The 13,508-nt window shown below is 34.4% G+C and overlaps 1 protein-coding gene and 1 long non-coding RNA gene across 2 annotated transcripts in view; one reads left to right on the top strand and one right to left on the bottom strand.

Annotated features, from left to right (window-relative positions):
* The window catches only part of LOC149887387 (uncharacterized), a 27,891-nt gene extending 14,383 nt beyond the window's left edge, over positions 1 to 13,508 (bottom strand). Inside the window, exons 1-3 of the long non-coding RNA XR_016453299.1 lie at positions 13,444 to 13,508; positions 8,820 to 8,914; positions 4,926 to 8,015 (exon numbers count right to left, since the gene is read on the bottom strand). This is a non-coding gene — a long non-coding RNA (uncharacterized LOC149887387). The remainder of the gene's footprint in view (positions 1 to 4,925; positions 8,016 to 8,819; positions 8,915 to 13,443) is intronic.
* On the top strand, positions 1,800 to 8,239 carry LOC149887388 (uncharacterized). The gene is made up of 5 exons (XM_090090213.1): positions 1,800 to 1,852; positions 4,211 to 7,030; positions 7,264 to 7,329; positions 7,589 to 7,645; positions 7,808 to 8,239. Exons 2-5 carry the CDS (start codon positions 4,240 to 4,242, stop codon positions 8,125 to 8,127), a joined length of 3,234 nt encoding a protein of 1,077 aa, XP_089946339.1. The 5' UTR covers positions 1,800 to 1,852; positions 4,211 to 4,239; the 3' UTR covers positions 8,128 to 8,239.

Genomic DNA, 13,508 nt, shown 5'->3' with positions numbered 1-13,508 from the left:
ACTGGCGAAAACTTTCAATAAGCAAACAAAGCAACAACTTTCCTTTCGAGTTTTTTACATTTTAAACAAAAGACAAACAAAGAAAAAAAACAAACAAAAACAAAAAAACAAAACAGAAAAGGGAGAATGAGTGAGTCGACTGATTTCGCTCAACTGTCTTAAACGAGAAGTCATAAACGTTTGCTTGTGCCAGCAAGTTGCAAATTAAGTTGTAAATGAACTGCACCGCAAAAACTTAACCACAGTTTATTAAGCATATTAAGCCTTTGCTGACATGTTAAGACATTTTAAGCCTTTGCTATTATCATGAGGCTTTTGCTCCACGAGCCAAAAAAATACGCTAGAGTTGACAAACTGCATCGCGGTCGAAAAGTGTAATTACGCCAACACTTTAATCCGTTTTAAGCATTTCGTTTTCGCACGAACAACAATTAAAGCAGCTCGTTGAGCTTAACGACGTTCGTATTTTTTTTCAAAGCCAAAACTTCGGCTATAAGTAGAGTAAAGAGGCACTTCGAAAAACAACAAAGCTGTTCGCAGTCGATAGCAACGAGCGACAACATCTCTGCGAGTCTGGCATCAAGGTAAACAGTTTTTTTACATTTCCATTTGTTAGTGCCACTTTTGTGTACATTATGTATTCAAAAATTTCTTGCGGACGCTAGATTTTTCGTTTTCAATGAACAACAGTTGCAACCTCTAGCCGTTTGCTAAAACAGCTTGCTAGGACAACCAAATCAATCATATGTTGTGAAAATTTCTTTTTGTTCAACTGACTAAGGAAGATCGAGCGAACGCTTTTTTTTTATATAACTTGTTTGTATCATATTGCTATTAAGAAAACAGCGTTGTGTATACTAAACGTGACATAATTGGCAATTATCCGTAACTAAAAATAAGATAGAAATTACAAACTTGATACCATATTTTAATTACTGTAACAAAACTAGACGTCATCGCGTGAGAAAATAAATGTTTATGACACATAACCTATTTTTTTGTTTTTTTTTTTCTTCTCTTTTTTCCTTTTAATCTCTTTTCTTTCGTCCAAAAAGCGTTTTGATTTTTGCCTCGCCACAAGCGATGAAATCGATAAAAAAACCTGCTCGGACATTCTCCATTCTCAACAACAAAAGCAATCGAAGTTCTAGCTCTCGAGCACGTGCGCCAACAGGTTGATGAAACCGTTCAAATATGCTCGATCGCTAGAATTTAAAAAAAAGAAACAAGCCAGAAACAAACCAAAATAAAAAAAACAAAAACAAAAATGAACATCTTTAGAACGCTTAAATTTTATAAAATATTTTCCTCTGCGTTTTTAACCAGCTAAACTGTCGTAAAGTTTTTTCGGTGCAGTTCATTTAAAAAACTTAGTTTTCAACTTTTAAACGTTTTAGACTTCTCGTTTAAGGCAGTCGAAAGAAATGAGTCGACTCACTCTCTCTCTCTCTCTCTCCCTTTTCGGTTTTGTTTTTGTTTACTTGTTTTTGTTTTTTCTTCGTTTGCCTTCGTTTGCCTTTGTTTGCTTTTGGAAAAGTTGTCGCCATGCGAGACTTAGTTTTTTTTTGGCTCAATTTGTGATTAAGTGAAGTTCTAGTCTTGAAAGTGTGCAAAGTGTGGGCCAATCTGGTGGCTGGAGTGATGACACGTGAATGCTGGAAATTCCAGACTTTGAGCGGATTCAGCGTACATAGAAAGAAAATGTAACATTCACGTGGGTCTCTCCTAAGCTTGCCATTGGTCGGTCTGCTGGCCTTAAGTACCCCCCCCCCTCAACGTCACGTTTGCTCAACTTTCTCGGTCTTTGGCGCCCAAAGAAAGCTCGAGGAAGGATAAAAATGGCGAGGTTTCGGTACTGCGTTTTCTATTTTTCCTATTTGTTTTTGTTTGTTTGTTTGTTTCGTTTGTTTGTTTATTTATTTAATTGTATTTTTGTTTGTTTCGTTCGTTTGTTTGTTTGTTTGTTTCGTTTGCTTCGTTTGTTTCGTGATGTTTTGTTTTCCCTTCTTGATGGCACAAAACAGAAGCAAACAAGACTTTCGGTTATGTTCGGTTATATTCGGTTCAATAAAAGTTTGTTGGTTTCTGTACAACAACAACAACAAAAATCCCTCTGTCCCTCAAAAGCAGTTTCTCCTCTGTCCAAAAAGAAGAGCCTCTTTGTAATCGATCTTGTCTGAATGCAGCTCTCCTTTTGCCTATAGGTTTTTATTCCAACCCTTGTGTTGTTGTTAGTGCCATTGACACTTGTGTCAGCCATGTTGTTGTTATTGTTATACTCTGTAAAAGCAGTTGTTGCTGTTGTACTTGTTTGTTGTTTCTAAGGACACTGTTATTGCTGCTGTTAGCGCTGTTAGTAATCACCCACTTGGCTTGTATTTTTGTTTTTTGTTTTTGTTTTTTGTTTTATTTATAAACACTCTCTGAGTAAGTGATGCTGTTGCTGTTGTTGTTGTTATAGTTGCAATGAGTGTTTGTTAATGTTCCCCCACTTGGCTTGTATTTTTGTTTTCTGTTTTGTTTGTTTTTTTGTTTTTTTTTTTTTTTTTTCTCAACACTCTCTGAGTAAGTGATGCTGTTGCTGTAGTCGTTGTTATAGTTGCAATGAGTGTTTGTTAATGTTCACCAACTTGGCATGTTTATAATCTATTTTATTTTATCAACACTCTCTGAGTCAGTGATGGTGTTGCTGTTGCTGTTGTTCTTATTCTTATTATAGCTGCAATGAGTGTTTGTTAATGTTCACCAACTTGGCTTGTTTATAAATTATTTTATTTTATCAACACTCTCTGAGTCAGTGATGCTGATGGTGTTGTTGTTATTATGCTTGCAATAAGTGTTGTTAATGTTCACCCACTTTGCTTGTTTTGTTTGTGCTTTTGTTTTTGTTTATCAACACCCTTTGAGTCACTGATGCTGTTGCTGTTGGTGTTATTATAGTTGCAATGAGTGTTAATGTTCACCCACTTTGCTTGCTTTATTTGTTTGTTGTTGTTTTTTTATCAACACCCTGCGAGTTAGTGATGCTGTTGCTGCTTTTGTTATTTTACTTGTAGTTATAGTTGTTACTGTTTAGCCACTTTGCTTGTTTTTTAATCTGTTTTATTTTATCACCACTCTCTGAGTCAGTGATGATGTTGCTGATGCTGTTGTTGTTATTTTACTTGCAATGATAGCTGTTACTGTTCAGCCACTTTGCTTGTTTTTTTTGTTTGTTTGTTTGTTTGTTTGTTTTTTTATATATCCTCTGAGTTAGTGATGCTGTTGCTGATGCTGTTGTTGTTATTATGCTTTCAATGAGAGCTGTTACTGTTCACCCACTTTGTTTGTTTATAGTCTGTTTTATTTTATCAACACTCTCTGAGTCAGTGATGCTGATGCTGATGCTGTTGTTGTTATTATGCTTGCAGTGAGAGTTGTTACTGTTCACCCACTTTGCTTGTTTATTATCTATTTTATTTTGTCAACACTCTCTGAGTCAGTGATGCTGATGCTGTTGTTGTTATTATGCTTGCAATGAGAGTTGTTACTGTTCACCCAATTTGCTTGTTTTGTTTTTTTATTTGTTTTTTTTTTTTTTGTTTGTTTTTGTTTTGCTTGTTTTTTTTTATCAATACCCTCTGAGTCAGTGATGCTGTTGCTGTTGTTGTTGTTGTTGTTGTTGTTGTTGTTGTTGTTGTTGTTGTTGTTATACATGCAATGATTGTTGTTACGGTTCAGCCACATTGCTTGTTTTTTTAATCTGTTTTGTTTTGTCAACACTCTCTGAGTCAGTGATGCTGATGCTGTTGTTATTATGCTTGCAATGAGAGTTGTTACTGTTGTAGTTATGTCTGTCATTTGTCCTTGTTAGCAAGTTCTATTTGCCCTCTCTTGCCTTTTTTCAACACAGTTTCTTTCTTTGAGTCATATGGTTGCGAGATCCTCTCAAACTCCATCTCTTTATTTATTTGTTTCTTTTTTTTTTTTTTTCTCATTCTCCTTCTCATAATAGCAATCACTGCTGCCACCATGCATGTAATGCTAGTTGCTCTCATTCTTTTTCATTTGCTAGTGGAAACTTTGTTTCTTCTTGTTGCTCTCTTTTCTTTCTTTTTTCTCTTTTGCAGAGGATTCGAAAAAACACAGCTCTTCCCTGCAGTTGTAAACATTCCAGGATTGGATGCAGGCAGAAGAAAAACACTCTCACTAACTGTTTTCTTTTTTTTAGCATAAACCGTTGCAAACAAACACCTGAACATGTCTTCTTCACAAGAAAACAACACTGTTGTTGCCCCTTCTCCGAACTCTAAAGCGAAAAAAAAGAAAAGAAGGCAGTCACAAGAACAGAGAGACTTAAAGCTCAAAAACAAAGTCAGGGCCGCATTAGTTGCAGCGTGTGGCTCCGTAAACAGGGTTGTACCTTTCTATGGTACCAAGAAGAGGTACGCTGTTAGCTGTCCGATGCCTTTGTGCAAACATTCCTCCACAAGCATTAAAAGACACTTGACTAAAAAAGATCATTCTTGGACTTTGGATGAAGCTTCCATCTTTTACTCTGCAATGGTCAGGAAGTTTCAGCATGCTCGTCTCGAACGCAAGTCCGGCTGTCCAAAACCTTACCCCTGTTTGCAATGTTGGAAGTATTACGACCGACTGGACATACACTTGAAAGAGACTCATTTCTACGATTCCAAGACGATCAAACAAAAGATTGCAGAGGCAAAGCGGTACGACAACGACAAGCTCTATGTCCCTCAATTTATTCGACCTGCCTTCTTTGGTATTAAGCCAGTAGCTGAACAAGCGTCTGCATCAGGCTCTGCATCCTCTGCTCCTGGGCCTTCCTCCTCTTTTTCTTCTCCGGTTCTTTCCTCTGATCCTCTTTTAAGCTTGCCCTCATCAGTTGCTGGTTCGTCCGAGGCTCCTTCTGCAAACCACTGCACCTCTGTAGAAAACAAAGAGCTGAACACCGAATCCGTCCTAGACTCTGATTTTAATTGCTTAAAGCACTTGGTTTCCAACTCCTCCGTCTTGACAGAAGATAAGAGACTCTTGTTTCAGCTGGACAAAGATGCTTTTCACTTTTATTACCAGTCAGCAGATGAGCTCTTCAGAGATTTTGAAAAGTGGCTTGTGGTAGCCAACAACAACACTTTGTCACAAGCAAAGATCTACAAAAATGCAGTTGTTGAAATATTGACATGTTGTGACAGCACGCTGACGCTGCACCCGAACGCTCTCACCAATTCCAACGTTTTGGAGGATAGATACTTTTCCATGCACTTTAAAAACATTCAGCTCAATTCCAAGCTGAGTGAACTTGACCAAACAAAAGCCATGTCTTGTCACACGTTGTACAACCGCCTCGTCTACCTTTGTCTCCTGTTTCGTTTCAGTGAAGCCAGGAATGTCTATTTCGGACTTTCTCATGAGGCCATCCGACGTTTGCGCTGCAAGGTGGAGGAGTTACAAAAAGTGCTGAGGCCCTTTCGTTCTTTGAGGAGGAGCCTTGTGAAAAGCAAAAAATGCATCAACATCATCAATGTCAGTTTGCTGACCGAATATGGCAAGTCTGCATACGTAAGAGAGTTAGTGGAATCGATTAGAAAGCCGTCTCTTACACCGACTAGAGACAATGCTGTGTCTCTACGAAACCATCTTCTGCTCTCTGTCACTGTAATTAACAGTTTAAGAAAATCTAACATTGCTCTTTTAAACATTAGAGACTACATGGCTGCTGAGAAGAGTGAGTGTGGATATTGCATTGTGCAAGAGCGCTACAAAACAGCATACAAGTACGGAGCCAAAAACATTCTAGTGCCGAACGACTTGAAAGTGTTGATCGATATTTATTTGCTGAGATACAGAGACCTTCTTGTCAACGACTCTCACTACATGGCTGCAGACACCAAGACTGTTTTGGAGTTGAGCGACTGCTACAGGCCCCTTTTTCCATCGATGAGACCCAACAAAGACGAATGTGTGACACTCGGTGCAACTAGAGTGCCTGTTTACCAGATGGGTTCCTCTGCTATCTCCTCTTGCCTGACGTCCTGCTTCAGAAAAAGCCAAGTAAACATTCCCATGAAGCGTCTTACTCCCACTTGCATTCGCGGTTCGATAGCCACTTACTTTGCCAACAACAGCAAAGAAGATCGCGAGCGGTTCGCTACACTCTACATGAAGCACAGCAGGAACACAATGGATAGCTTTTATGTGTCCCAGTGGAACGCTGCAGAGGAGTTGCGCTTTGCCCTGGGCATCGGACAGTCCTTCGGAGTCATAGAGTCTTTGACTGTTGAAAAGTCTGAGAGACCACCAAAGAAGGAGAAGGATGTGATGGACTGGCTCCAAACTAATGCAGAGGAGTACGGTTTTCATGAGGTTGAGGACATCTTTGAGGAAGATTTAGACTCCGGTTCTGACTCTGAAGAATGTGCTGCTACTTTCAGCTGTACCACAGTGGTTCCGTTTGCTCCAGCTGTAGAAAACAATGTTCCTTTAGAGGATAGCAACGACCATGCTGTAGATTTCTTGTGTGAACCTACCTCAACTCCTGTTTCGTCTGTTCCATCTGAACAAACAATCGCTGGTCCAGTTCTTGAACTATCCCCTGCTCTTGCACAACTAGTTCCTAATGAACAAACTGTTTGTATGGATGTAGATCAGACTCTAGCTGTTCCTGTTGGCACAGCTTGTTCTCCTCTTGCATTAACATTATTTCCTGATGAACCGGATTTTATTGAACACCATGCAAATCTTTCTCCAGTTTACTTTAGTGAGCAAGTGGTTGCCAAACCTGTTTCTGCTTCTCCTTCTCAGCAAGTCGCTTTCTGTCCTTCAAAAGAGGTCTTTTCTGTTCCTCTGACTCCTAGCCTTGTTGCTTTTCAGCAAACATTGGCCAAACCCAGTTTGTTTCTTTCATCTGATCCAGTTTCAGCTGTTCCAGTCCAACAGGCTGGTACTGTTCTTGCAAAGCAGCTCTCACCTTATGCTGTTCAATCTGTTGGTAGCCTATTTAGCCAAAGTCTTGCCTCTACATCCAGAGGTAAATTCTTTTTGATTTTTGATTTTTGATTTTTATGCAAATCTCAACAAGCTTTCAAAAAATGAAAATGCCCAAATCAACTCCTTGCCCTATTTTTATTGTTAAAGCTGTAAAAAAAACAAAACAAACCAAAAAAACAACACAGAAGTGTGTATGTATTTGTTGCAGGACTAATTCTGTGATTGCTTAAATGTTTATACAAGTGAATGATACTTAAACTGATTATGTTTTAGAAGTAAAAGATCCAAGAAGAAAAAAAATCAAGTTGGAAATGCCATCTTTCACTCAAGAACTCATCGGTAATGTAAAACCTAATTTATACAAAGATATATAAACACAAACCTCTTCTTGCACAATTTCAGATGGTTAACTGTTAACAAAAACTAGCCATCATTGCTAAGTGCACTTTTAGAAAGTTGTGTCTACCCGATTTCTAATGATGAAGTTAGAAACATGACCGTTAGAAATCATGCACAGCTTGTTATCATCTCTAACACTTAGAAACTGTTGATGGTTTTTATGAATTAGAAAAATGAACATGGTTTTATTTTATTTCAGGATCAACTCAGCCAAGAACAAAGGAAAACAAAGCAGAAGTTAGCCAATGCCATTTAGGTAATCTTTCAAAAACCAGTTATTGCTATCAGTGCAAACAATAAGGTCAACAAAAAAAAAATAAATAAAAAAAAAAACAGAATAAATCTTGTCTTACTTCAGAACCAAATGAATATTTGATTTAATCACTTTGTGTTATGACTTGAGTTTGTAAAATTTTAGATGAAATAGTTGAAAAGCTGAATGCTTGCCCTGGCCACAACGAATGGTTCAACACCAGAAGTTTTCCACGATGTGCAGCTTTGGTGTTGGCATACATCTTGCAAGACGTGTTTACAGATGTAAGCTCAAGTTGCTCGTACAAAGATTACCTTGGCATCTTGGCAAATCATAGCAGTGACAAGCTCATTCATGTCTTGCAAAAGTACTCCTACCAAAGCCATATTAAAGACAAAATTAAAAACATGAAGCTAAAAATTCAAAAAGAGGGTAGTTTAGAAAAGTTTGTTCAATATGGCAATATCGTGAGACCATTTATGTAGTTTAGATAAGTTTGTTCAGTTTGGCAATAAAGATGGGCCTTTTGTGTAGTTTGTTTTATCTATGCTTTTGCAAATATTTTTATCTGTTTCGCTAAAGACATAATAAACAAGAAGTTCTGTTAAACTGTTCTCACATTTCTTATTTAAAGATAGTTCAAACTTTTTTTTATCTTTAAAAAAAAAAGAAGTCGTTTTGTTATTCTGTGAAAACTTTTAATAGAGTTGCATTTAGAATTACTTCTGATGTTTTTAAGAGTTTGTTAAAAAGCAAAATAATATTTCCTGTGATGTTAAACTGCATAAGTGAAATTTAAAAAAGGAAAACTGCTCCAAACATTTTTCGGAAAAAGAAATCAAAACGTTCCTTATTTTAAAAGATCTAGACATCCATTTCTTCTTCAGCAAAATAGCGAGGCTTTTTTATGAACTCTTACTCTCTATTTTTTCATATATTTACACAAAGGATTTTATTTAGTTCAATGTAAACATACATAGAAGTATATTATGTTTTTTGTTTGTTTGTTTTTTTTTATGCAGTCTAACTTTTGTTTCACTTCTATTTTATTTTACGTTTATCTTGTATTTTATCATGCCTTATTGGTTTTTGCGTTTTGTGATGTCAAGCTGCGTAAGCTAAACTTAAAAGAGGAAAACTACGCTAACTTTTCTTTGAAAAAATATTCAAAAAGTACCTTAAACGAAAGAGAAAGCACACGAATCTTGCCATTCAATTCTTCTTCTGCAAAGTAGCGAGGCTTTTTATGTACTTTTGCTCTCTAATTTATCTCTATTTACGCAAAGGGTTTTATTTCAATGTAAACACGTATAAAAGAATACTTTGTTAAAAATAATTTTAAAGGAGTTGCGTAAAAAAAACGTCTGAATAAAGTTTCTTTACAAAAACAAACAACTAAGAAACAAGCGCGCCTAAGAAAAACCAGATCGCGATTCACTAAGTCAATAGACGAAAGAAACAAACTTTAAAAGGTCTTTCTAGACAACAAATTCTATTTTTGGCAATGCAGTTTTTGTATTTATGCAACCTAACTTTTGTTTGACTTCTATTTTATTTTACGTTTACCTTGTATTTTATCTTGCCTTTTTGTGTTTTGTGATGTCAAGCTACATAATCTAAACTTAAAAGAAGGAAACTAGGCTAACTTTTCTAGTAGAATATTATGTTGTTGGTTTTGTATGCAGCCTAACTTTAGTTTCATCTATATTTTATTATTTTGCGTTTATCTTATATTTTATCTTGTCTTTTTGAGTTTTGTATTTTGTGATGTCAAGCTACATAATTTAAACTTAAAAGAAGAAAACTAGGCTAACTTTTCTTTGAAAAATTGTTCAAAAACTACCTTACACCGATAGAGATAGCTCACGAATTTAAAAAGTTGCATCTATTCATCTTCTTCTTCAGCAAAGTAAAGCTTTTTATGCACTTTTACTCTCTAACTTACCTATATTTGCGTAAAGGATTTTATTTAATTCAATTTAAACATAACTAGTAGAATATTATGTTGTTGGTTTTGTATGCAGCCTAACTTTAGTTTCATCTATATTTTATTTTGCGTTTATCTTATATTTTATCTTGTCTTTTTGAGTTTTATATTTTGTGATGTCAAGCTACATAAGCTAAACTTTAAAGAGGAAATTTACGCTAACCTGTCTTTGAAAAACTATTCAAAAACTACCTTTAACAAAGTAGCGAGGCTTTTTATGCGTTTTTACTCTCTAACATACCTATTTTTGCGCAAAGGATTTTATTTAATTCAATTTAAACATGCCTAGTAGATTATTATGTTGTTGGTTTTTTATGCAGCCTAACTTTAGCTACATCTATTTTTCATTTTACGTTTGTCTTATATTTTATTTTATCTTTTTGTGTTCTGTGATGTCAAGCTACATAAGCTAATGTTAAAAGAGGAAAGCTGCGCTAACCTTTCTTTGAAAAACTATTCGAAATCTATTTTTGAGATAATCTAGATTTAAAAGAGGAACACTACGCTAATTTTGCTTTGAAAAAACTCTCGAAAACTAACTTATTCGATAGAGATAGCACACAAATTTAAAAAATTGTATCTACTCATCCACTTCTTCTACAGCAAAGTACTGAGGCTTTTTATGCACTTTTATTCTCTAACATACCTATATTTGCGCAAAGGATTTTATTTAACTCAATGTAAACATACATAGAAGAGTATTGTTACCCGTTTATTTTATGCAGCCTAACTTTAGTTTCGTCTATGCTTTATATTGCGTTTACCTTATATTTTATCTTGCCTTTGTTAGTTTTGTGTTTTGTTATGTCAAGCTTCATAATCTAATCTTAAAAGGGGAAAACTGCGCTAACTTTTCTTTGAAAAAGTACTCAAAAAGGACCTAAATCGATATAGATAGCTCACGATTTTAAAAAGTTGCATATAGTCATCTTCTTCTTCAGCAAAGTATCGAGGCTTTTTATGGATTTTTACTCTCTTATTTACCCAAATTTGCGCAAAGGACATTATTTAATTCAACTTAAACATGCCTAGTAGATTATTATGTTGTTGGTTTTTTATGCAGTCTAAACTTTGTTTCATCTATATTTTACGATTAACTTATATTTTATCTTGCCTTTTTGAGCTTTGTGTTTTGTGATGTCAAGCTACATAGTCTAAACATAAAAGAGGAAAACTACGCTAAACTTGCTTTGAAAAACTACTCAAAAACTACCTTTAACAAAGTAGCGAGGCTTTTCATGCACTTTTACTCTCTAACATACCTACATTTGCGCAAAGGATTTTATTTAATTCAATTTAAACATGCCTAGTAGATTATTATGTTGTTGGTTTTTTATGCAGCCTAACTTTAGTTTCATCTATATTATGTTTTAGGTTTATCATATATTTTATCTTTTCTTTTTGAGTTTTGAGTTTTGTGATGCCAAGCAACTTAAGCTAAACTTAAAAGTGGAATGCTACGCTAACCTTTCTTTGAAAATCTATTCATAAACTACCCTAGACAAAAGCTAGATTTAAAAGAGGAAAACTACACTATTTTTACTTTGAAAAAACTTTCGAAAACTACCTTAATCGATAGAGATAGCACACGATTTTAAAAAATTGCATATAGTCATCCACTTCTTCTGCAGCAAAGTAGCGAGGCTCTTTATGCACTTTTTCTCACTAGTTTGCTTATATTTACGCAAAAGAATTCATTTAATTCAATCCAAACATATATAGAAGATTATTATTTCACCTACATTTTATTTTACGATTAACTTTTATATTACCTTTCCTTTTAGTGTTTTGTGTTTTGTGATGTCAAGCTACATAAGCTAAACTTTAAAGAGGAAAACTACGCTAAGCTTTCTTTGAAAAACTATTCAAAAACTACCTTAAACAAAGTAGCGAGGCTTTTTATGCACTTTTACTCTCTAACATACCTACATTTGCGCCTAGGGTTTTATTAGATTCTAGTAGATTATTACGTTGTTGTTTTTTTATGCAGTCTAACTTTAGCTTCATCTATATTTTATTTTACGTTTATCTTATATTTTATTTTGTCTTTTTGAGTTTTGTGTTTTGTGATGTCAAGCTACATAAGCTAAACTTAAAAGAGGAAAGCTACGCTAACCTTTCTTTGAAAAGCTGTTCAAAAACTACCTTAGACATAATCTAGATTTAAAAGAGGAAGACTACGCTATTTTTGCTTTGAAAAAACTTTCGAAAACTACCTTAATCGATAGAGATAGCACAGGATTTTAAAAAGTTGTATCTAGTCATCCACTTCTTTCACAGCAAAGTAGCGAGGCTTTCTATGCACTTTTACTCTCTAACATACCTATTTTTGCGCAAAGGATTTTATTTAATTCAATTTAAACATGCCTAGTAGATTATTATGTTGTTGGTTTTTTATGCAGCCTAACTTCAGCTACATCTATTTTTCATTTTACGTTTGTCTTATATTTTATTTTATCTTTTTGTGTTCTGTGATGTCAAGCTACATAAGCTAAACTTTAAAGAGGAAAACTACGCTAACCTTTCTTTGAAAAACTATTCAAAAAGGACCTAAATCGATATAGATAGCTCACGATTTTAAAAAGTTGCATATAGTCATCTTCTTCTTCAGCAAAGTATCGAGGCTTTTTATGGATTTTTACTCTCTTATTTACCCAAATTTGCGCAAAGGACTTTACTTAATTCAACTTAAACATGTCTAGTAGATTATTAAGTTGTTTGTTTTTTATGCAGCCTAACTTTAGTTTCATTTATATTTTATTTTACGTTTATCTGATATTTTATCTTGTCTTTTTGTGTGTTGTTTTGTCAAGCTACATAAGCTAAACTTAAAAGTGGAAAACTACGCTAACCTTTCTTTGAAAATCTATTCAAAAACTGCCATAGACATAAGCTAGATTTAAAAGAGGAAGACTACGCTATTTATGCTTTTAAAAAACTTTCGAAAAATACCTTAATCCATTGAGATAGTACACGAATTTACAAAGTTGTATCTAGTCATCCACTTCTTCTATAGCAAAGTAGCGAGGCTTTTTATGCACTTTTGCGTTCTAATTTATCTCTGTTTACGCATATGGTTTTTGTTTATTTCTATGTAATGAAATACAAAAGAGTATTTTGTTAAAGATTATGCTGCAGGAGCTGCGTAAAAAAACTCTGGCGACCTTGCCTCAAGAAAAAAGCAACTGAAAGACATGTGCGCCTTAGAAAATTCAAATCGCGATTCACCAAATTAAAAGACGAAAAGAACGAACTTTAAAAGCTCTCACTAGACATTTGTGTTTATGATAGGCAATGCAGTTTTTGATTTTATGCAGCCTAACATTTTTTTCATCTATATCTTATTTTACGTTTATCTTATACTTTATCTTGCCTTTTTGAGTTTAGTATTTTATGATGTCATGCTAAATAAACTATACTTTGCTAATTTTTATTTGAAAAAATATTCAAAAACTACCTGAATTATAAGCTAGATCTAAAAGAGGAAAACTACGCTAACTTTTCTTTAAAAAAATATTTAAAAACTACCTTAAACATAAGCTATATCCAAAAGAGGAAAACTATGCCAACTTTTCTTTAAAAAAAAATTTAAAAACTACCTTAAACATAAGCTAGATCTAAAAGAGGAAAACTACGCTAACATTTCTTTGAAAAAATATTCGAAAACTACCTTTAAACATGATTTAGATTTAATAGATGAAAACTACGCTAACATTTCTTTGAAAAAACATTCAAAAACTACCTTTAAACATGATTTAGATTTAATAGATGAAAACTACGCTAACATTTCTTTGAAAAAATATTCAAAAAGTACCTTAATCGAAAGAGATAGCACACGAAATTAAAAAGTTGCATCTAGTCATCCGTTTCTTCTTCATC

The sequence above is a fragment of the Hydra viridissima genome, unplaced genomic scaffold (genome assembly GCF_058129835.1).
Source record: "Hydra viridissima isolate aposymbiotic clone 2 unplaced genomic scaffold, HvirCarnegie_v1 scaffold_6, whole genome shotgun sequence".
Classification (NCBI taxonomy): domain Eukaryota; kingdom Metazoa; phylum Cnidaria; class Hydrozoa; order Anthoathecata; family Hydridae; genus Hydra; species Hydra viridissima.
The sequence above is the reverse complement of the archived record's forward strand: the minus strand, read 5'-3'. Positions and strand labels throughout refer to the sequence as shown.